Here is a 24,055-nt window from a genome sequence, read left to right as displayed (position 1 = left end):
TATATAAATGAACGTGTGTTATCTCACACGACATGTATATTGTAAACGGTGGGTTCTACGATGGAACGATGACCACATATGAAAAGGCGACCTAAATTTCGTGTGTCGGTTCATGATTGTTGTCGACACACAGCCTATACATCCGCGTATGTGTGTGTGTGTGTGTATGTGTGTGTGTGTGTAGAGACTCTCGCAAAAGAGTGCCGGATGCGACTATAGGTTGAATTATTGATAATAAACAGCGCACACACATACACACAATATTGTCCAGTTAAAAATGGAAAATGAGATCAATGGATACACAAAACGTTTTGGAAAGAGAAGCGATACGGGGGGCGTATTCGACTTGGGCGCACGCATTTAATTTATATGAACCATCTTGCAGGCGCAAAACGACTTGCATGGCCGGATGGTATTGCGCCATTCGATCCCCCATCCCGCAGTTGCAGAGACGCCCACCTGTGACGTCATCTTTCGGCCAACTCTCTTCACGTCATTCAAAATTCTTTTTTCTTTTAACGTTCACACTTTCATTTGAATTATCTAAAAAATTAAAAAAAAAACGAAGGATATCGTCGAACGTTTGCGTGTTCAGGTGTTGCCATCTGCTTTAGGTGATAAGTGAGGACCCAAACTGATCAAACAAAAATTTGGTGCGTCGCAAGATTGCGATTAAAAAAAAAAAGGCGGCGGGACTTTTTAAGTTGACAGTTGCGTTGGTCGCAAGATGCGCAACGCCGAAAGAGAAAGGAGATTCTACAATCATCGGACTAGAGCAGCTGTCATGTCGCCGTGTTGCAGAGGCTGTCGGAAACGGGCACATCATAAAAATTGAAAAAAAAAAAAAAAAAATGCCATGGAAATGGGGACGTCTAACAAACACACGGTAGCTGCTGGTTTCATTATAAAACAATATGAAGAAGTTCCTCTATAAGCGTATAAAATATAATAATAACAATAATAAAACAAAAAGTGAGTGACAAGAAGGAGACATAAGAGAGAGAGAGAGAGAGAGAGAGAGAGAGAGAGAGAGAGAGAAAGAGCAAAACAAAGGAGCAGATTGCTCCAAGAAAATGGTCGCGTGCGTCCCAAACTACCGGAGCCGGGGCATCATTCATTTCCGCCGGTCTTTTTTCTCCCTCTCCCCCCTCCCTTCACCTTGCATCTACGTACCGCAAAAGCACCTTTAAAAAAATGGGAACCTCCAGTACGACCAAAAATGCATAACCGTCTTTACTAAATAATGCCATGCAAGAGGGTGAGAGGGGGGTGTGTTGTATACAACGACACACACACACACACACACACACGAAAGTCGAAGATAGTATAGACCCCAACTTCCTGGCTTTTACCTTTGGCCAGTGTAACAAACTCTCGGAGACAAGGGGAGGGTGGGGGGGGGGGGGGAAGAAAATAAAAACATAAAGAAAAAGAACAAGTCGAGTTGCATGTATCATGAGCATCTATATAGTGGGGGAGGGTAGATTATATAAACCGTTGTCATTATGCATATCAAGAGACAAGATATGGCCACAGCGAATACACACAAGAGGGCCCTTCTGGTGATATACTCTCTCTCTCTCTCTCTCTCTCTCTCTTCAGATCTATATGGCCCAAGCCTGACTTTTAGGTGTACGTTATAAAGAAATGAGAATTTTTGTTTTCAAATAGAGGAAATATCACCGGTTACGTTGGGTCTTCGTCAGCCCACCATATGGCGCGCGCAATTGCCTTCTGGTTTTGTGTGTGTAGAGAGAGAATTAAGTACACACAAGCCCAGGAAAACAAACAAACAAACAATCGGGCGTCGGATCTTGATCGTTAGACATGAACCCCCCCGCCTTATATTTTTTGTTCTTTTCTGGAAAGGAAAAATGAAATCTCTCTTTAAAAAAAAAAAAAAAGAAAGAAAGAAAGAAAGAAAGAGAGAACAGACATCCCGGGGACGGGATGTATGGACTCGTTCGATAAGAAATCATTCCATCTTGGCAATTGTGTGACGTTGCTATTTATCGAACGGGAAGCGTCTGCGATTCTAAGTGAGGTCAAGATCGGCGCGAAATTCAAGTTGCCTGAACTATTTAAATTTTTAATGTAAAAAAAAAAATAATAATAATCAAAAATGAAACGTGTCCTCTTTTTTTTAACGGAAATAACAGGCCGGATGGTTGAAATTGAATTGCACAGTAAAAACCAAAAAAAAAAAAAAAAAAACACAGCCGTATGGTTTGTTTTGATATAATTGAATGCTATCCTATATCCCTCACACTGTTGATTAGCGACTCGCTCTTCATTGTTTTCTTTGTTTTTTATTTCACCTTTTGGAAACATTTGTCGGTGGGGAGGAAGTGGATGTCTAACGTTTCAGGTATAGGAGAGACGTAAGCACTGCACACGCTCTATACTAACCAAACAACAGAAAATGGTGGGTATATATTCAAGTAGCTCGTACATTTAATAAAATAGGAAGGGGGAAAAAGAAGGAGAAACAAAAAATAACTGCCTTCTCGAGTACCGCCTCCCAACTTCCTTGGGTTCAATTGGGGTCACTCCGTTTTACAGGTGATTGATGAGCGCACCTTTTGTTCCCCCCCCCACACACACACACAAAGTTTTCTTCCAGGTTTGTGTGTTGAAGACTTTTGAAGACGCAAAAAAAAAAAAAAAATGAAGTAAACCCCTGCCCTGTTTGCTCAATTCTCGTAACTCTTCGACATAAGCACATAACGCATGAATGGGAATATAATTGCTTTCAAAAACCGTTTGTGAAACCCCCCCCCCCATCTTACTTTAACTAGGACGACAGACTGCAGCTACAATCCAATTCCAAAACGTCTTGCAGGTGAAGCATTTTTTTTTTTTTGTATTACCCATGTTTAAAAAAAAAAAACGCCTTTAGGATTTCAATAACAAACTACTTCCCGTTTGATTTAGGTTTTTTTGTTTTTCTTTCCTCTAAAGATAAAAAATGTCGTGCGTTGCTCGGTCGATGCGGAAATTTTTGAAAAAAAAAAAAAAAAAAAAAAAAAAAAAAGAAATTGGTTTGTGTCCTACGGTCGTTTTCGTTTATCCTACGCGACATGGGCCCACCTTTGCATGCGATATGGACGGAGCTGTCAGCGAAACACAACCGGAAATCGGAAACGGCCAACATCCGCATGACCGGTTAGTCCTCAAGTGCTGCCAGCGTATTACCTCTTTTTGTCCCCGACATATTACACACCGTTAATGCCACCGTACAGCGAGGAAGGGAATGGTCGTTCTACACGCATTGGACTTTCTCTTGCAGCCAAAAACAACTTCCGAATACTTTTGCAATGGTCGACACTCAAAAAACAAAACAAACTCGACAGACAAGAGAAATCCAATGACTCTACTACAACTTCTGTATTAGAACGGCGATAGAGCTTCCCTCCTTTTCCATCGTCGGTGTCTCGATGGATAAATCCGATCAGACAGATAGGCAAAAAGAAAAAGAAATCCCCGGTTTTTCCCAGGTCGCATGGCACACGGATGAACGTGGACGGAAGAAGAAGCTAAAGAGAAAGGCCAATAAACCAGAAAAGAGCAGTACGCGGCTTATCCCTTTAGACCTTTACCTATCCCACGTCTTGTGTTCTTTGCTTATCTCTTAAAAAAAAAAAAAAAGAAAAAGAAAAAAGGGAAATTTTTTTTTTGTTCAACATTTGAAAGGCAAATTCTTTCTGCTTCATGGGAAGCGAATGATTTTAAAAAGGCGAAAATGTGGATCTTAATGTTTAAACAAAAGAAGATGAGAGAAAAATGAAAGACCAATAATGACATGGTCTCATGCCCACATGTCCATTTTTTAAGAGTCACACGCATTTAGAGGTTTTTGTTTTCTGGCCGTGTCAAAAGTTGGTTGAAATCGACTCGCTTTGATCCGCGTTATAGGGGCGTGCGCAGTGTGAGAATCGGAAGGTCACATCAATGAGGTAACGCGGTCAGTTTCGGAGACGGGATCGTGAGAAAGCGCGTCGGAAGCCCGTCCAATTGTCCCCGTAAAAGATCCACAATAAACCCATTCTCCCCATCAAAACATTAAACAAAAAAAAAAAGAGAAAACCTTTTGTTTCCTATCGTCAGGGTTTTCTATTGGCCTTTTGGACTTTACCGCATTATTTGAAAATAATAAAAAAAACATACATTCCCTGATGACCTTTTTCTACGTTTCTTTCTAGATACTGGGAGGGAGGGGGAGGATGATATCTAACGTGAAAATGGAAGCTCCAGTTCAACAATAACTTTTTTTGTGTGTTTTGTTTTTAATCTGATTAGTCGCGGTCGTCCACAACAATAGACAACACCACATCACCTGACAGAAGCATAAATTTACATCGCGTACGTACCGGCTCCTATCATGAATTTTTTTTTTTTTTTTTTTAGTACGATCTACAAACCTTATGATTTTTTAATATCAACCCCCCCCCCCCACTCTTGCCACAAAAGTAGGTCTTCCCGTATTTGCGTAACAATGCGAAGCAGGGGGGGGGGGGGATTTATGATCGGTTCTTCGCAACTCACCACACCCGAACCCGATGGACTTTTTATCATTGGACATTTCAAATGATCGCCCCCCCCCCAAAAAAAAAAATAAAATAAAATAAAACAACTAGAGAGGATTCCGTAACATTCAAAAATGATAGTCAGCAAAAAAAAAGAAGGTTACAAATTATTATTGACGGTCAATTCAGTCTGAATCTAAACGCGATGAGAAATGAGATGAAAAAAAAAAAAAAAGAGTTGACTGCGTGCGACACGAATTATCTGAGCCTTAGTTCCGGATTTTTCTCGCTATGCAAAGTTTCTTTTTTTTTTATTTTATACGTATATCCGGAGTGGAGGTCGTGTGATGTGTAATTTTTCTCCTTTCTTTTTTTTTATGAACATTTGACAGAAAACGAAACAAATGATAACGAGCGTTATGAGGGGGGGGGGGGGGGGTACCTTAGAAAAAGAAATGAATGATTCGATATGTCGGCAGTAGCGCACGTTAGGAAAAAAAAAAGAAATGCGTGTGTGAGATGCGACCTCCGTGGATATGGAGCCAAAGTTCTTTTCCCACCGATAGTGAGCTTCAACCTCAAAAAAAAAATGAAAAACAAGGAAGAAGAAGTTTTTTTTTTTTTTTTTTGAGAGAGAGAGAGAGAGAGAGAGAGATAAAAAGAAACAAAAGACACAAGCAGTTGGAAGGGGAAATGAAAACCCGCATTTCTCATGCTCCACGACGCGCTTAGTGTCTCTATAGTCTAACTACATTCTCTCAACTGGACTGAACCCGCCCTCTCACCCAACCAGCCCCTCCACAAAACACACGGAGGGACGAAAGAAAGAAAAGAAAAGAAAAGAAAAAAAAAATGGTAATAATAATATGACGCGGGGTTTTGGTTTGTTTAAAGGGCGGACATAGGAAGTGCTCTTTTGTCAAGTCGGAAGGAAGAACGCATTTCGGTAACCGAGGAAGGAAGGAAGCTCTTCCTTCCGTGTCGCTTTAACGTGCATCATGACACAGATTTCGTTTTTATTTTCCATGGAAAAAAATAAAAAATAAAAAAAAAGGAGGCAAACCTTTTGCTTTTTTTTGTTGTTGGCTTGACGCATAGCTTCTCAAGCGTGAAGGAACAAAACAAAAAAAAAACACCGGACAGACGATCTACGTGATGATTCAATATTCATAAACTGAAAGTCTATTGTATCTACTTGTAAACAACTGAAATGATTCAAATTTCGAATTCAAATTTTTTTTTTTTTCCAAATTGAATGAAACGATAAAAAAAAAACAATTAATATGAACGCGAAACAAAAAGAAATTGAATCATCGTCTTATCTGGTAGATTCTCACGACACCGAGAAAAAGATGTAAAACGGTTCCCACATACACACACGCGCATCAGACAAAACAGGTAAATGAAATTTAAAAAAAGCCGGACGGTGCGTGTCTTTTTCTTCTACGATGTACACAACAAGACGTTGGACCCGTCAACTTGTCAAAAAACAACAACAATAACAAACAGTTGGGGTTTTAAAAAAAAAAAAAAAAAAAAAAAAAAAAAAGTGGCAAAAAAGGGACCGAGCCGGAAGCGTTTAAAAGTCCTCCCGAAGATTGTCGTGACCCTTTTTCACATTATTATCAAGATAAGAGAGCGAGTGGGGGGAGGAAGAAGACGATGATGGCGATGCCCCCCCCATCTAACCACCGTTTCTCGTTAATATATAAAAAAGAAAAACGAACAAAAGGTGAGAGAGGAAGACAAGTGTCTTTCTTTGATGAGGGAGAATATAAGGAGGAGGGTTAAAGGGGGGCGTATCTCATCTTTTTGTTCACTCGTTTCCAACAGGTTGTTGCTTTTTTTTTTTTTTTTTTTTGAAGGATAGAACGGAAGGAAGTCTTCAGTCGTCAGTCAACTTCTTCATGTATTGTTTGTCTGTTGGTTATTTTAGATGGGGAAGAGAGGGGGGGGGCGAGCAATCAGTCAGAGGAGGAGGGAGAGGAAGGATATAAGAAAGAAAAAAAAAGAAAACGGGAAGAATATACCTGGTGATTTTCGTATCAAAGCTTGACCGTCTTGGCCGGTTATCCGTTTCCCTTTAGACAAGAAATAATAACAACAACAACAAAAAAAAAAAACCCGATTTTTTTAGTACTGCCGGTTTTTGATTGAAATTAAGAGGAAATAGGGGTTACCAAAAAAATAAAATAAAAATGCAAAATTGTGGTTATTTTTGAGTAGTTTTCAATTTCCTCAATAAGAAGAAAAATAAAGAGAAATGGGCCTATCCGCGTCCGGTGCGACAGCTTGTTAATTGGTCGACGACCTCTAATAATGCGATTCATCAAACTCTATTATTAAACGTTAAAAAGACTTGTGTACACTATGCCGACGAATGCACACACACACAAAAAAAAAAAAAAAACCAAATTCTCAGCTATCCAATCGGCTTTTCTCTTCTTCTTCTTCTTCTTCTTCTTCAATGCGTCGCTAAATGAAGTAAGAAAAAAAGGAAGAGGAAATGTCCACATAGCCGTTTTGTGTATTGACCGCGCGGCGGTGGTGACGTTCCCATGTCAACAACAAATTGTCGCTGTCAAACTATTTTCGTCGGCTCTCCCCCTTCTTTTTTTTTTCTTTCATTTTCCCTGTACCTTTGATCCTCCTCCCAAACACGGACCTATTCATCAAGTAAAAAAAAAATAAAAAAAAAAAAAAAAAAAAGAAAAAGCTGCAAAAACATTTTTGAATTTTGATTGCGCTTCTGTTTGCCGTAGGCCTGTCGACACGGTCAAACGCAGATGTAGAAATGCAATATCAAAAGGCTATAGCTGACGACTCTATAGATTTGTTTTCATTAACAATAAAAAGAAAAGACGGGCCGAAAAGCAAACGATACGCAACACAAATCAATGTGAGAAAGAGAAGTAAAAAATGAAAAGAAACCTCATGAAACCTGAAAAGCTGGCCAGATCAGCTGTTGTTGGATAACGTAACAATTTTATCCCGCGGCCGGCAAACAATTCCCACGGAATAAAGCTTTGACACTGGTCTCTCTCTCTCTCTTTCTTTCTTTCTCCCCCTCTTCTCGATCGATCCGTCTTGTTTGTTACATTGAATAATTGATTAAGTCCCTCTTTTTCTACGCATCGTTTCGATGTTGCAACATTTTCTAGACCAAACATTTGTTTTATTTTTTTTTCTTCTTCATTCCCCACCGGCTGTGTACGATGGCCCTTTCACATCCGATTGGTTCACCGGATCCAAAGGTAATCCATGATGCAATACGACATAGTGGTCGCCGTGGTGGATGGATGGATATCTTGATCTTCTATATAGCCTGACGATAACAATAAAAACAGTGCCACACGGTACACCGATCAATAGCCAAGTCGATCGACTATTGTTGTTGTTTGTTTTTATTTATTCTACATTGTACGCGACCCCCGGATCAATCTTTAAATATTTCCGACACTATCCAATTTTCAAAAATAAAAAAATAAAAATCTTAAAAAAAAAAAACAGAAATATATTCAAAACACATACCCTGAATGTAAGTTGCAAATTTTAGAAGAAAAAAAAATCGGCCTCTGATCGGATTCGATTGGGACCGAAATTGGACATGCGGGGGGGGGGGGGGCATCACACGTCCATTTCGCCCTGTGTGTTTGGTGCACGTAAAACAGTTGGTGAAAGCAATAGATAGTTTCGATGTATAGACTAGTGTTTTGTCCGCTTGTATATTATAATTCCTCGTGTGTGTGCGATACCACTCTCGCACACAGACGATCGGTTTAGAGCGAGTATTAAACGACCCAACTTTCAATACAAGAGGAGAAGTAAAACAAGCTCGCAGAGAGAGAGAGAGAGAGAGAGAGACAAGAGAGGAGCTTTGAAGTTTTGACAAGAGTCTAACGGTCATCTCTTATCTGTTTATGTACGTTCGACTTGCCAAGTTTTGCTAATGACCCGCGTTTCTCTGATTATCCTTGCGTCACATCAGCATTGGGATCCGTTCGAATGGAAATTCAATGCATTGGCCCGGTTGCGTGCATTCGATTAAGAGACAAACATTTGCAGACGAACTCAAGCTACGGACGCTAGGGGAAGAAGAAAAAAAAAAGAGAGATAACAAAAAAACAAAACAAAAAACGAATAGAACGAGAAGTAGTAACGAGTAAACGACGACGAGGACGACGTGAAGAGACCAGAGGGGGATGGGAAGACAGGTGTGCAGCTGCCGGCTGCTGTACGTTTGGCAACTCTACACAACATCCTCCACACCCCACCCACTCGTAAATATAATTTTCGTATTGTTGTTCGTCCCGCATCGGACGGGCCAAAGAGTCCGTCAAAATCACCTTTGGGCATGACGCTGCTGAAATATGTACATCTCACAAACATAGTCGTCCCCCCCCCCCCTTCCCCCATCGAACACACCGTTATGTCAGTGTATCCTCCTAGCAACTTTTCCCTCTCATTCCACGTAAAAAAACGGACAGCCGGAATTGTAAGAATGTAGAGCAAATGTAGAGCACAAGAAAGGGGGAAAAAAAAAAAAAAAAAAAAAAAAAAAGTCAACGGCTCTACAGTATCCGGCCAGCTCATTTTTGTACATCACTTTGTTGTGTTGTTGACAGTTAACGATAGAGCAATTCGGTAGCACCTCAAACGCGTTAAATTCTTTTTTTAGTGTGTGAACAGCATTTTTAATCGCTCGTTTTTTTTTGTTTGTTTTTTTTTTCGGAACCCATTTCAGTGTAACTCTTTGACGCTTATTGTTGCATCTGTTCTCAGACCGTTGAAGTCTTCACGAAAATATTGTACGTTTCAAAATCCCCCCTCCCCGGGTTTTTTTATTATTATAGATATTCGCAGAGTAGAAAGTCGAATGCCATCAAGTAATACGGAATCCTTATAACAAGTTCATATTTTTGGAATTTTATTACGTCCCACGTATTTCTCGATGGCCATCTAAAAAAAAAATGGACGTTTCCTCATCAACTGTAACGAAGTCAAATGAATACAAAAAAAAAGCGGTTATGAAACCTTTAAAAAAAATTGAAAAGCTGTTTGGCGTTAAATTGTTTGACAATAAATTAAAATGAAATTAAACGAATTTCCGTTTGTTTTTTTTTTTACACGAAAAAAAAAATCCCCCGTGACGAAAAAAAAAAAGGGAGAAAACAAAAAGAAAACCGTTGGGAATTTCTCGTGATAACGGAGCGTCCTTATACAATCGGGCACGCGTCGTCAAGATGGCACGCGAACGGTCAAAAGAAAAAGAAAAAAAAAAAAAAGTCGGTTACAAAAATGGTGAAAAGGTGGCCCCGCAAAAGAATTCCGTTTCTTTTCATCGTCTTCCATTTTTAAATAGACACGTCACGGTCTTTATAAATACACACTACTACTTGGCTTACGCACACGCTCCATCGTCTTTATACGCATTGTATATACAAACATCAAACACAAAAGGTTTTTAAAAGGACGACGTCTTGGGGGCAAAGACGCCAGCCGTCACCTTTAAAAAAAAAAAAACGAGACGGCCGTTAGCCGAAAAACACCCCGGCGTCGGTTACAACCCGAGGCTAGTCCCCCCCCCCTCAAAAACCTCCCCCTTTTTTTTTTTTTTTTTTTAAATCTCTCACTTCTTTAGAAATAAAAAAGACGCCACGCGTCTTGGGAGAAAAAAAAAGCGTCGTCCCGTACAAGAGGGCGATGAAAAAGGGACTCCCCCCCCCCCCCTCCTGCCTCCTATAGATTTCTGGGGGTCTCCAAACAAAAACCCAACTTCTTTCACTGGACTTTTTCTTTTCAGACGTAAAGAAGTCACAATAGATGGAACACCCTCTTGATGAAAGGGGGGGAGAAGAACAAGATATTATATAAGAAGAAAGAAGTTATGGAATAAGAGAGAAGGAAGAGGGGGGTTCCTTTTTTTTCAGACACATTGTTCGATTTAAAGGTCCCGACGTTATTTGTTGCGCGTTGACGTTGAGAAGAGACTAGATGCCCTTTATAGAACCCCCCTTTTCTTATAGTGGGTCTTACGTAAGCTATAAGAAATTGAAAAAAGTGGGGGGGGGACCCCACCTTGAAGGAGGATAGTGGGAATTTCTTATAGATACAACAGCCGACGCGAAAAGGAGATGGAGCGTCGGTTACCTCCTCGGGGAAGGGTGGGGTTCATTTCTCAAAACCAAAATATTAAAAAAAAAAAAGGGAAGGGTCGTTCCCTCTTTTCATTCAGACACACTTATCCGATCAAGAAGAGAAAATTGCTTGAACATAAAAGAAGGGGGACGGAGGAAGACTTGAGATGAGGGGTGCAAATCTTTTTCTTTAACACACATCCCAAAAGTTTTTCTTTTTAAAGAGACGCCACGCGTCCTTGGTATAGTAACGGCGTCCTTCTTTTCATTCCTTGTTGCGTCCTTTTCTTTTTTCTTTTTTTTTTTTTTTTAAAGGATAAAGAAGGAAGTAAAATATAAAAAAGGGTGGGAAAGAAAATACGACGCCGACGGTTAGTGGCCCCGAGCTATTGGGGGAATCCCTTTGCCCTCAAGAAAAGAAAAGATGTTAAAGGTCCGCATATCGTTACGCTCTTTTGTGTTCGGTCGGCGTCGTTACACAAGCAAAGGAGGGGGGGGGGGGGGCAGGGAAACAAAATCACGAGACAAACCCAGAAGAACTTTAAGGGGCTGGCAGAGTGACCTATATGGAGACCTTTAAAAACGGTTTCAGCACCCCAAAGGCTTCTTCTGATTTGGTTTTAGAAATACACTACTTTTCTTTTCTTTTCTCACCCAAGGAGGAGGAGGTGGGTTGTCTGGCGTCGTGAGGTGGATCATCCCCAATAAGCTTTCGTTGAGACGTTGCGTAATTCTAACGGTCAAAACGAAAAAAAAAAAAATCTAAAGGGCGTGAGAAGGGGGGAAAAGGAAGAAGACCCCGTGACTCGGGATCGTCTCTTTTGCTCAAAAAAAATTAAGGCAGATGGATCTGTTGTTTTTTTACTGGATAATCCGACGTTCCACAGGAGCAGCGCTGCGAAGCCAAACAAACATTTCTGCTTTTTGTTTATTCTATTTTTTTTTTTTTTTTTTTTTTTACAGAGCCTCTATCCAGTGCTATCTATTTGTTAAAGGCTCGTTCAAACTGGACTTGTCGGCAACAAGGAACTTGCATTTTTTTTTATTTTTTTTTTTACAATAGCAACAAAAACTCAAATCCCAGGAAAAAGGTGAGTGGATACGCAAAGCCAAGATTTCCACGTGTAAAAACCCTGATTTCGAAATGTCTCAAAGAAATCGATAAAACAAAGTGAACGCTTTGTTGTAAACCAAAACGCAAAAGGATGAGATGAAAAGCCAACGAGGCAGAAAAAACAAATGGCGACCCTTTTTCTGAAGTTTTAGTTCAAAGATCAGAAGGCAGATGCTAGTTTATCTCTTTATCTTAGCTACTGCCGGAGAACAGCGCGAGTTGCATCACCTGCGTTCAAGTCTGCATTGCGGGGTAGTAGTAGTAGGAGAGAGAGGAGGAGGAGGATGCTGCGTTTTATTTGGACGTCGCCCCCGTCGTCGAACAAAAGAAAAGAAACTGAAGGGATAAAGAAAAAAAAAGGAAAGGTGGTCCAACGAAACATAATAGACGATTGCAGCAATTGAGAGAAAAAGGCGAAAGATATAATACACACAACAAAAAAAAAGGTTCAAACTAACGATAGAGAAAAAAAAAGAGAGTCATAGTTAAGAGCGTCGTTTGCTAGTAGATGCTCCAGCGGCTGCTGCGCTTGTTGCGCAGAAGAGATGGACGTAACATCTGCCCTGAAAAACGGCGTCGGTGGCGCTCGCACAAAAGGTGCGTGGGTTGAGATAAGAATGAAAAAGAAAAAAAGCTTCATCCTCCACCCAAATAATTTTTTTTTTTATTTCATTTTATTTTTGTTATTCCTCCCCCTCCTCCCCCCCACCCTGCTTCATTGGTAGTTGCAGTAAATATAAGAGAGCTAGTGTATACAAGCGAGCGCGTGGCGCTGGATACCGTATGGGGGTTGCCATGGTGACAAAGAGACGGAGTGACGCCAACTTTGGCAGCTGCAGAGCGTCGGCGAGCGTCGCCAGCACCGAGAGGAGAAGAACGCGGGGTAGGGTAGAAAAGAAAAAAAAAAGAAGAGGTTACATACTACTCCAACCCCCCCCCCCCCATCCAGCCCCCTTCTCCCACGACACGGACATCTGCTCGCTTCTGGCCCTTGCAACACACAGAGACACACACACACACACGCTAAATTTCTACTGTGCGTTTATACAAAAGGGTGGGGGTTCTCCCTTCCGTATAAATGCGGAGGGTTGCTAAACAAGAGAGCTGCTCAAGAGAATAAAAGAAGGGAGTTTTTCGAATTCGTAAAAAAAAGGGGGGGGGGGGGGGGTTGAAGAGCCCACACGAATAGACGCCGTTGGACGACGACGACGACAACCATCATACAGTCCTTACGATATTTCAACCATCAAACTATATACTTGGCCAAATGTATATAACGATACATGTAGCCAAGACAACTCCATTGTTGTTTAAAAGGACGCCAACAGTTAACGCATTCAAGCCCGGCAAAAAAAAAATAAATAAATAAAAAGAGAAAAACATTTTTGGGAGGGATCTTTTGTATCAATGCAATTCGATTGATTCTCAATACTGTGCCGATTCAATCGAGATGCATCAATAATAAAAAAACTGTACACATTGATAATATAGTAAGTTTGTATCATCAATCAGACTTTTTGAAGAGGAGGATCGACAACGTCACGTTTCCCTACTTTTCTTTTTACACGCACATGCGTATTTTTTTTATATATACAGTATATATCTTACTTTAGTGGTAAAAGTCGCAACGTCTTTTAGGGGAAGAGGGAGGATATAGAACGTATACTCATGATGAAACGTACCGTCGAGATACTTGTTTACGTGGGGCGGATCTTGATTGTTATCTTAGACGTGCGTGGTTAGTCGTCATGGCAACCGACGTCACACGATTCTATAGTACAAACCGACGTACATTCAAAAGTGGGAAAAACAAAAATTAAAGAGCCAAGAAGCTGATGGTGTCCAAAACAATTGACGATCGTAAAAACAAATAAATAAAAAAAAATAAGAGCAAAAACGAATTAGGATGACACACTACGGTAAGAGTTCAAGGATATCAACCAGCCGCTTTTTTTTTGTTTTGTTTTTAATAACCCATAAATCAATTCATTGCCAGTGTCGTTGTGTATGGCTCAGTGTTATGTGGACGATGCAAGGGGTAACAATCAACCGGCCAAAGGGTAGGGGAGAATAAAATAAAAGAAAAAGGCCATTTACTGAACAAGAAGCGATGACGATCAGCCCCGTGCAGCTTGGCGGGAGTCTGAAAGCCATCACCTAAAAGTTCTACTTTGTTGTCGCGTAACAACTCCCGTCGCGAAAAAGACTCGGGCCACTTTTCTCCCCACGCACTTTCAATTGTTCACGAGGACGATAGCCATGAATGCAGGAGAAAAAATAAAATAAAGCCAACCACATCTCACGCCCCACACAGACTCCACTATGCCACCTGTGGATCAAACACATTTCTTCCGGCAGTTGTCGTTCGCCCCCCCTTTCGTCGTTAAAGTTCCTTTTTTCTCACCCCACGTGCTACGACGTGTTCCTTTCCCTATTCGTTCGGGCTCTAGCCGACATTGTCGTCAATCCAATAAAGGCTCTTATCATCAGATCTCTCGGTACTGGCTTTCATATAAATAAATAAAAAAAAAATAAGGAACGATACGTATCAAACACGTAGACAAACAAGCCAACACTAAAAAGGCTTCTCTCTTCAATACGATAGACATCCAAAGTCAATATGAGGCAATTCGAGACAGCGGATTGAGACAAATGGTGTTTTGTTTAGAAAAACAAATAGCAATCAAGATAAAATTCTCGAAAAAAAAAAAAAAAGAATCAACAAAATGGAACATGGGCCAAGAAAAGGCCAGCAATATGAAATCGCACTTGACGATATTTGTCAACTCTTTAAAGGATTAAAGAAAAAAGATATACTTCAATCAAAACAAAAAACAATCGCACGTAGTGTCGTACGAGACACATCTGGATCGTACCAGTTTGATCTGATACCGTTTGCAAGTTGTCACAGGCTTTGGCCACATTTTTGTAAAATGTCGACAGCACAAAATGTTGATTTACCCAAATAGGAAAAACACATGCGAAGTAAAAACCGAGTGAATCAGAAATTCAAATATTGCACAACACGTGCCTAGGATTCTATACCACCCCATGTACTTGACCAAACGCGTAATACTTTCAAGTGAAAAATCTGAAATCAGCTCATATCAACGGATAAAAAAACTGCGGAGACAAAATGCGATCGATTTCGACGTGAATTGTTCACTTTGCGACAAAATGTCGGCCGAGGAGACAAAAAAAGAAAGAAACCGACTTATTCGATTGAGACCTGGCTCGACAACTTGGGATAAACGTGCAGAATCAAAGGAAAAACGAGACATGGAAATGGCGCACTTACCTTTTGATCCAGGCGCCATTTTGGATTGCAAACATATCTCCAAGCAGTTTCACCATTTCTTTGCCAAATCACAGAAAAAAGGCTTCGATTCATCTGGAAGTTTGATAATAAAAGAAAAATAGTAAAATACATCACATGATGCAGAACGACATAATAAAGTGAAAACGTACAAGTTTTGGCAAATCCATTCAACACGATAACCTCGTGTCATCGCAGCATATTTCACGGAATAACAGTTTTCACACTTGATAATAGTTTTTTGCACAAAGCAGTACATCGTCGGATTTTATTGTCAATTTCAATTTCGTTAGAAAATGGCGAACACGCGTTTTCACTGATGTCGAGAACAATGCGACTGCACTGATCACTTTGCTAATGGGACTGGCGCCAATTGTTTCACGGCTAAACGTCTTAATTTCTAGAAGCCGATGTCGTCAAGTTTTCAAAAAGATGATTCATAATTTTTTTTTTTTGTTTCTGTAGAATTTATCAATATTTACGGTTATTTTTAAGGAATTTTTTATGTATTTAAAAACCTAAAATAAAATACAACTTGAGGTTAATCCTTAGAAAATCCAAATCTCACTGTTCACACCCCCTTCTTTCGAATTAGATGGCGTCGCACTGCAACTTTGTGAGGTTTCGTGTTGACCAAAAGTTTTCCCTTTTTTTTTTCCTTGATTATTAATTTATATACATTTTTTTTCTGGCACAGACTTCACATTAGGTGCGTTTTAGGCAATTAACTCATTGAAGACACCGTGCGAGAGGTGCTGAGAGAGAAATAAAGCCGAGCAACTGTGAAACCGAATGTCGTGCCGTTATTTTCCTTTACAACTCTCAAAAGAGCCAAAGTTTTTCCAGGTTTTTTTTCCCAACGTCGTCAGAAAAGGAAGGTAAGATGTACTTTTAACAAAAAAGAAAAAAAAAACGTGCCACACTGAAAGTTCTTGGCACTGACTGATAGCCTTGGCTTGAAATTTATAACGTTGATTATTGTGCAATGTTAAACGCATGTAATGCTAGGCTGATGTAACGTCACGACCGTATAAGCTCCTGAATACTTGATGACTTTTCGGCTTTCCACAGAAACCGTCATCGCAGCCCAACGTGAACATTCTCGTGACATAGGCAGGCGATCAATGCACTTTCAGGATCGAATATGGTAGTTTGTCTGGTGAATCGACCGTCATGTGTTTTGCAGATTTTTCTGTGCTCCATTAATGCACGTCCAAGTAAAAGCTGTTTAATTCGACGCAGTATTGCTGTGGTAAATTATACTCAATATTTTTAAATGTTAGAAATCGAGCAACGCAGATAGGGAACTTTTTGTGTGATTCAAACGACACTTGATGTGTATTTTCGTTTACCATTGCCTTGCCAATGCCACCTATCGGCGGAAAACGTAACCAGGAGAAAGAAAAACCAAAGCAGATCAACGCATAGTATGTTGTATAAGGGAAAACACTGGATTCTTTTATTTTTATTATTTATAACTCATGTTTTCTTCTAAATTCGTTTTCAACTGAATGGGGAACTTTAATGCGTTCTATAAATGATTCGCGGTTAAAGCTCCTTCTACCAAATTCTCTTTCTAGATGGACAAGAGGAGAGTACGGGGATCTTCGATTGTCTGCTTGATTTTGCGCAAGAAAGTCACCGCTTCCCTTCCGTCGATAAGCCGGTGATCGTACGTCAAGGCAACAAACATCATGGGACGAATAACCACCTAAGCCAAAATCGATTTACGAAAGTTTTTGTTTACGACATTCCCCATTACCGAAGTTTCTTAAGCGAATACCCAAGTACCTGGCCGTTGCGTGCGACGGGTCGGTCGAATATTCCATGCATTCCCAGAATAGCAGATTGGGGTGGGTTGATGATTGGTGTGCCAAACAATGATCCGAAAACGCCACCGTTGGAGATTGTAAACGTTCCTCCATCCATATCTTCTACAGCTAACAAGTTATTCTTTGCCTTTTCACCCAAAGCGGCGATAGCCTTTTCAATGTCGGCATAATTCATTGAATCTAGATTACGTAAAACAGGCACCACTAAACCCTTAGATGATAAAATAAATAAACAATGTGTAAACAACCGCAACCAATTTCCAGTTTCTGCATTCAATTTACTTTTGGTGTGGCGACGGCAACGGAAATATCGATGTAGTCGCGATAGACGATTTCATTCCCATCAATAACTGCGTTCACAGTCGGTTGGTCTGCAAGGGCGCAGGCAGCAGCTTTGACAAAGGCGGACATGAAACCCAACTTGATTTTGTGCACTTTGAGGAAGGCGTCTCCGTGTGTTTTCCTCAGTTCCATGATGTTGCTGTTTATATATTTTAAAAAATTATTAACGTTATCTGGAGACAAAGAGAACACACATCTCACCTCATATCGATTTCGTTAAATGTTGTCAACATGGCATTTATATTTTGGGCTTCTTTCAGGCGCTGCGCAATTCGCAGTCGCATGCGATTCATCTTGACACGCTGTTCGGTTCTCGTGCCAGTAATTTCTTTGCTATAATCTGCAGGCGGAAGTTTGGCTAGAGGAACTGCCTAGAAACGAATGGAGTCCATAGAAGAGAAACTGGTACAGGAAATGACAATTGTTTCGTACTTGAGATGTCTGCGAAACGTTAAGCGGCGCAGCAGCTCGGGGCTCGATGCTCGCAGCTGGGATAGACGAAACCGGGCTAGATGGAGGCGTCGGGCGTGGAGGAGGTGTCGTTGGGATAGCACCAGCAGTTGGTTGGGCAGCAGGGGCCGCCGCTTGAGGAACGGGAGCAGCCTGGGGTTTTGGAGCAGCAGCTTCAGCGGGAGGGGCCGAAGCGGCTTTGGTAGCACCTCCTGCGATTAGAGTCATTAGTAAAATACAACAACCGATCACAATTTTCGTGATAATTACCTGCACTGATGACGAAAAGCTTCGAACCGGGTTGTACAGTTGCTCCATCACTTACGCACAACTCAGTAATGACTCCGCTGCATGGAGCTTTGACCGGGATTGATGTCTTGTCAGTTTCTATGTGGCAGACCTCTTCATCTTCCTGTACTGAATCACCAACAGCTAGGAAATAGCAAAAAAAAAAAAACAAAGCTTCAAGTCTTTGAACTGGCAGAGAAAGAACAACAGGTGTAAGTTTGTTCTTATACAATCTTAAGCAAAACAACATTGATTGTTCATTGTCACTGTACCAGGTAGTGAAAGTGAACTGGGTTTCCATTCAAATTATCTATTTCAAGGATAATGTGTATACCTTTATCCCACCTAACATCACCCTCACTGATGGAGTCAGCAAATGGAGGTACCATCACAGTTTTGGCATCTTCTAAAGGTGGAGAAAAGAAAAAAAACCATTATTACTGTTATAAATGATTGATTGTAGTTAAACTCACCAAGGGTCAAAGAAGTTTTGAATCCTCGACTGAAAACAGTGACTGGGTACCACTGACAGTTTGCCTCATTCCTCCGCTGAGTGGAAACATAGTTATGCTCTTGAATACCAAATTCACATGTTTCCTGAGCATAAAAATCATGAAAAATATTTAAATTAATTAAAAACTTATACGATTTAGGACACCTAACAAACGTAAATCGTCTATACGTTTCAACCCGCGGAGCTCTAATCACAAAGTAATTAAATTCAAATTATTACCTGATGTTTGATAGAAGCCGAAACCCTGAAATTGCCACGAAATACTTTTGAAATTTGTTTCGAAGATCCCAAGAGGGCAGAGGAAGTTAGGCGAAGAGCAGCCATGTTTGTCCGGCTGAAACTGATGAAGGTTGCGATGTTCTCAAAATAGAAATGGTCTGCATTATAAAAGAAAAATATTTTTTTCAACAATTTCTTTCCAAAATTATGAAATTGTGTATTAACTACTTTTCTACAATATACTGTTTAATTTTTAAATTTTTGGTATTAGAATTCCCGATGCAGAAAAACTGCAACAGTGGTAAAGAAATCCAGAATCGTCTGTTATGTTTTGTGTCGTAACCTCGAAACTCAACCGGCAGAAATAAAAACAATGTTTCATGGTGTCATTCGGAAGACAAGAGTGCTATCGCATATTAAATCATTTTCATCTGCAAAAAATGCCGTCCACATGAGTCAACAGACGGAGTCGATCAAAATGACTGAAAAATGTATCAAACGTCTAAAAGAGCTGCACGAAAAATCACCGGAGAAAATACTGCGTATATCTGTCGAAGGAGGGGGATGTTCAGGATTTCAGTACTTGTTTAGTTTGGATACGGAAACAACAGAAGATGACTGGTTTCTATTTTATATATTATAACAAAGATGCCTTTTTTTAATACAATTCATTAAAATAGTGTTGTTGAAAAAGAAGGAGCCAAGATCCTTGTCGACAAAGACTCCATGCAGTATCTTGAGGGAGCTGTACTTGACTTCCAGTCCGAGTTGATAAGGTCTGCCTTCCGCGTACTTAAGAACCCCAAAGCTGAAACTGGCTGTTCATGTGGTTCTTCATTTTCTCTAAAAGTGTGATAAGGATATAGCCAAACCAAGTGTTTGTCAAATTGCTTTGTAATCAGTCGTACATATGTTGATCAATGTTACAACAACCAATTGCAAAATAGAAACCCAATACAATTGTCTCAATTTGTTTCACTTTGTCATTAAACCCAATTTTTTAGCTTCTAATTCATAGATCAATAGGCGCCACATTTTCACAACGAACACTTCCGCTTCCTCATCAAGCACCTATCACAGAGATAAAAAAAAATGTTTTATTAGGGAAATGACATTCAACCCTAAGTTTCACTCACCATTTGAACATCATTGATGATACTCTGTGGTTGGCTACCAATCAATACTTTGGAACAAATGAACTCAACAAGTGTAGGCTCGGGTTCACCGATATATTCCACGATTTTTTTGTTAACCCACGGTTTAATGCGCCGCTCCATTATAACCTATAGAGGATATCGAAAAATATTATAATACTCGATCAAGTATACACGATTGACTTTTTGTTACATTATCTACTAAGCTCCATTCCACAGGGTGAGCAAAGAGGGACGCTTTATCCGTAGGAATTTTCTCAATTAGACTCTTGATATTTTTCCTTTTTTCTTCCGTATTCTTAGGTTCTTTTTCTTTTTTTGCAAGTTCATCACCATAGTCTAATCAAAGCAATAATTTTTAGCAGAAGGAACTTGACGAATAAATTCAAGTGCGTTACCAAGAGGTACAAGTTTCCGTTTCTTTTTGGTCGTGTCGGTATCATCTTCATCCGCATTGAATACAGCTTTGATCTCCAACTTCTTTCGCTTATTAAATACTAGACTCGGTCCCTGAGACCCTAAAAAGGAAAATATATATATACAGTTATAACTATGATTAGGATAATTATAGAGGTTTTGTACCTTGCTTGCTATCGCTTTCAGTAGGGACAGGACTCAAGGAATTCGTTGTTGACATGGAGTCCTCTTCCATGGCAATGACACTACTCGCGACACTAGAACTAATTGTTTTTGGTTCTGGCCCAGTTGGCGTAGAAGGAGCTGAGGAGACGGGCGTCGTGGAATTAACTTCCTTCATCAATTGGAAATCTTCCACGTCCGATGGTTGTGATGGTAAGGACACGTCCATGGGAGAGAAAGAACGGGGGGCATCACTGACTGGAGGTGCTGGTACGAGTATCTGGGGCTTGTATTGCTGTTCTCTCTCGTAAAGAGCCTATGAATGGGGAAAGGATGCCAATTTCATGTGCAAATTTGAAAAAAAAAAAAAATGGAATATTACCTGTTTGAGAGTTGCCGTAGGATCAGAATGGCCTTCGGAGAAAATTTTCGCCTTGAGCTCCTCGAGCTCTTCTTTCTCTTTTTGACGATCACGGCCGTCCGACTCCATTTCCCTTTCGCGTTCGGTTCGGCGACGTTCCATCTCTCGACCTCTAAAAAAATTTTGAAAGACGGGAGCAAAAAGTTTAATTTTCGCCGTTAAAAGGCCGGCTGTTATGAAGCTCTTGCTTGTAATATTTAGCATCGTCTCTTTCGTCATCGTAGTCCTCGAGGAACTGTTTGAGCCACACAGCTTGCTTTTGCTGCTCTTCGATCCGCTCCTTCTCCTTGAGCTCCACCTTTTCGTAGTCACGGAGCTTCTTTCGCTCTCTGCTCTCCCAGTGACGTAATCGTTCCTGTCAAATCACAAAATAAAAAATAAAATAAAATATCAACAAGGCAAACCACAACATAAAAGAAAAAGACACGAGAAGTCTGCCCTAGAACATCGCATTATCACGGGAAATCTGTAAAGAAAAGGCCAGTTCAAACCCTGGCTTCTTCTTTACAGTCACGGCACCCGAGCTAGCAAGATAGAGATAAGATAGCAAAGTAGAAAGGGCACGGTGGATTGATTGAACTAGTGCGGTTTCTTCTATGTCTAAGAGTACTTGCGTGCGTAAAGAAATACAGGATAGCATCCAAACTTTAAAAAGAGCAAAAAGGATGCATTGGTCATACCAAACTAATCCATCCGAATGAACGCTATCAAAGCTGAGATCAACGGATCTCAGCACTTTTGCTTCTCTTAGCAACGCACAGGTCACGACACGTAAGGATCAATAATGAAGAGCAATCCGCTAAAGACCACTTGGATGGCTGCCAAAAGTGAGGTGAAATCTTTTACCTGGTAAGCCACTTCCTTTTCACGGGCTTTCTTCTCGGCTTTCTTCCTCTCAAGGGCCTCTTCTTCCTCTTCTTTCTCGCGCAAATAGTCTTTTTCGGTCCGACGCGGCGGCCGAGTCTCCACTTCGGTTCTGTCTCGAGATCGACTTCTTCGCGGCGGTGTGCTCGGCTGGGCCGGGGGACCGGGCGGAGTGCGAGACCTTTGAGGTGGAGTTCGAGATCGCCGGTGGTTTTCGTTCTCCTTATCGCGCCTTCTATCTCGCTCGCGATTCCTGTCTCGTTCCGACATCCTATCGCGGTCGCGATCACCACCCCCACGGTCTCTGCCACTGGTCCTATCTCGTTCTCTGTCCCTTTCTCGATCTCGCCGCTCGCGTTCACGCTCTTTTTCTTTCCTCTTTTTACGTTCAGCTTCTTTTTCTTCATCCTGCTTTTTGGCAATTTCCCGAAATTTTCCTATTTCTCGGGTAATCAAATCTTTTTTTCCTTCTTCGATTTCGGTTTCGAATTTCTGTAAAATTGAAATTGAGCAGCAAAGGTAAGGGATAGCTTTGCATAAGAAAACCAAATAAAAAGAAAACTTCAATAAAAATTTAAAAAACAACAAAAAAACAAATGCAAACAAAAACCTAAACAAAATAAAAAGGGAAACTTTTACGTTCAAATCCACACTGTTGGCTTCTTCTTTTTTTGCAGCTCTTGCTTTCTCCTTATCTTGCTCTCTTCTTTCTTTTTCTTCGGCTGGAATCAGATAATGAATTCAAGCTGGAAACGAAATTATCAATGAATGAAATTTATCACCTCTGGCTTGATTTGCTTGCATTTCCGACTCGTAGTCCTTGAGGGTCTGCCCGATTCGTTCCTTGACCCATTTGTCTTGAACTCGTTGTTCCTGTGTCAGGAACTCGTCATCGCCACTACTCGTACCTCCACCGGCAGATTTAATTTTGTCAGCTATAATCATGGAACGGAGTCAATAAAATTTTATTCAATCGTATCGTAATTGATTTGCCTTTACGGTTTCTATAAATATCATACCTTTATAAGTGTCTAGGATTAATTTCGTTTTGGCATCCACTTTTACAACTAGTTTCTTTTCACCGATTTCCAATTCATGTAGTAAACGAATCGCTCTTAAAGCAGCATCTGGATTGCTAAATTCACAGAAGCCAAAGGCTAGAACAGAATTTTTTATATTAAATATTTAGTTTGCAAATAAATTCTTTTATTGAAATAATATGGAAGACCAGATTTTTCTTCACCTTGGAGGACACCAGAGGCTCCCTGAACTCTCTTCCAACTGACAACAGAGCCACAATGCTGGAGAACCTGCCTCATCATGTTATCAGGAGCACGGTCAGTGATGTTGCCAACAAACACAGTGACAGAAGGACCCACACCTTCATTGGCCGGCCTAGGTCCTCTGGAAATAACGGTGGGAGACTGCTGCATGGTGCCGGGTGGCATCTGATTTTGTGTTCTCGGACCTTGAGACAACTGAGGCTGCTGCATCTGGGGTGGTTGCATCTGGGGCTGCATCTGTGGTGGCATCTGTCCAGGCATCTGTGAAGGATGTCCCATAGGAGGGTATCCCATCATCATACCTCCCTAATATGAAAAAGAAATAGTTAATTTGGAGACAAAAAAAATACTATCTAGAATTAGATTTACCGGTGGCATTCCAGCGGGCATCATGGGTCCTTAAGTAAAGAAGAAATACATATTAGAACACTATTTAAAATCTAGGGGTATTGACGAATATACTATTTTGAATTCAACCTGTCATGTATGGAGGTACCGGCATCTGGCCAGGCGTCAAGTTGTTCATCCCGGTCATTCCGGGTGGACGAGGTGGGTAAGACATGGCTCACTTTAAGTCCGAAAATAACGTCAAATCCGTAAACACCAGTGTAAAACAGCTAGGCGCAGGGAATTGTAGTATTCATGTAAAATGAAATTTAAGCGCTCCACCACTAATTTATTCTCACTAGGCTTCTCTAAAATAACAAAAAACAATTCAATTGCTGTCTCTTAATATTTCAATGCTCGAAAAGAAAATTTTTTGCTCTCGCTTGGAATACGGGCCCAAATAAAAGCCCCTTCTCTCCCTCTCTTTCTCTCTTATGTTGTCTCTCTCTTTCTCTCTCTCATTCTCTTTCTCTCTTTCTTCCCACAGTCAGAATAGGCGCATTAATTCCCTGAACGCTGCTGGGCACGGCCGGTAAACTCAGGCTGTTGACGAGGTTTTCATTCTAAAAGTTTTCGTCGCCTAACTTTTAAATTATGAATCTTGGAGCAATTCCATGTTGTGGATGCCA

At 40.7% G+C, this 24,055-nt stretch overlaps 3 protein-coding genes and 1 long non-coding RNA gene across 4 annotated transcripts; 2 read left to right on the top strand and 2 right to left on the bottom strand.

Annotated features, from left to right (window-relative positions):
- The first annotated feature begins 15,677 nt into the window (after positions 1–15,677).
- LOC130692322 (uncharacterized) lies at positions 15,678–16,293 on the top strand. Its single transcript, XR_009001372.2, has 3 exons — positions 15,678–15,714; positions 15,791–15,971; positions 16,165–16,293. It is a non-coding gene; the product is annotated as an uncharacterized LOC130692322 (long non-coding RNA).
- Positions 16,294–16,523: 230 nt separating this feature from the next.
- Positions 16,524–18,891, bottom strand: LOC130692312 (dihydrolipoyllysine-residue succinyltransferase component of 2-oxoglutarate dehydrogenase complex, mitochondrial-like). The gene is made up of 9 exons (XM_057515392.2): positions 18,739–18,891; positions 18,479–18,602; positions 18,340–18,411; positions 17,988–18,149; positions 17,700–17,929; positions 17,469–17,638; positions 17,208–17,406; positions 16,885–17,136; positions 16,524–16,804 (listed from the first exon to the last, which is right to left on the bottom strand). Exons 1-9 carry the CDS (start codon positions 18,841–18,843, stop codon positions 16,670–16,672), a joined length of 1,449 nt encoding a protein of 482 aa, XP_057371375.1. The 5' UTR covers positions 18,844–18,891; the 3' UTR covers positions 16,524–16,669.
- A 176-nt stretch (positions 18,892–19,067) lies between these two features.
- LOC130692318 (iron-sulfur cluster assembly 2 homolog, mitochondrial-like) lies at positions 19,068–19,699 on the top strand. The gene is made up of 2 exons (XM_057515403.2): positions 19,068–19,359; positions 19,419–19,699. Exons 1-2 carry the CDS (start codon positions 19,112–19,114, stop codon positions 19,591–19,593), a joined length of 423 nt encoding a protein of 140 aa, XP_057371386.1. The 5' UTR covers positions 19,068–19,111; the 3' UTR covers positions 19,594–19,699.
- LOC130692309 (RNA-binding protein 25-like) lies at positions 19,615–23,815 on the bottom strand. The gene is given in 14 exon segments (XM_059497355.1): positions 19,615–19,809; positions 19,875–20,021; positions 20,086–20,231; positions 20,291–20,410; positions 20,475–20,787; positions 20,854–21,004; positions 21,081–21,247; positions 21,739–22,248; positions 22,396–22,478; positions 22,539–22,691; positions 22,776–22,913; positions 23,000–23,345; positions 23,409–23,437; positions 23,502–23,815. Coding segments are annotated over 14 exon segments (2,499 nt in total). The 5' UTR covers positions 23,602–23,815; the 3' UTR covers positions 19,615–19,713.
- Between the last annotated feature and the right edge of the window lie 240 nt (positions 23,816–24,055).

Source organism: Daphnia carinata, chromosome 1 (assembly GCF_022539665.2).
Source record: "Daphnia carinata strain CSIRO-1 chromosome 1, CSIRO_AGI_Dcar_HiC_V3, whole genome shotgun sequence".
NCBI classification, from domain to species: Eukaryota; Metazoa; Arthropoda; class Branchiopoda; order Diplostraca; family Daphniidae; genus Daphnia; species Daphnia carinata.
This window is presented reverse-complemented; position numbering and strand designations above follow the sequence as displayed.

Coding starts and splice junctions, on each gene's coding strand:
- LOC130692312 (XM_057515392.2), bottom strand. CDS start 18,843: ATGGCTGCTCTTCGCCTAACTTCCTCTGCCCTCTTGGGATCTTCGAAA. Junction 17,407..17,468: donor TTTAACGAAATCGATATGAG/GTGAGATGTGTG, acceptor ATATATAAACAG/CAACATCATGGAACTGAGGA. Junction 16,805..16,884: donor CCGTCGCACGCAACGGCCAG/GTACTTGGGTAT, acceptor ATTTTGGCTTAG/GTGGTTATTCGTCCCATGAT.
- LOC130692318 (XM_057515403.2), top strand. CDS start 19,112: ATGTTTCATGGTGTCATTCGGAAGACAAGAGTGCTATCGCATATTAAA. Junction 19,360..19,418: donor GAAACAACAGAAGATGACTG/GTTTCTATTTTA, acceptor TCATTAAAATAG/TGTTGTTGAAAAAGAAGGAG.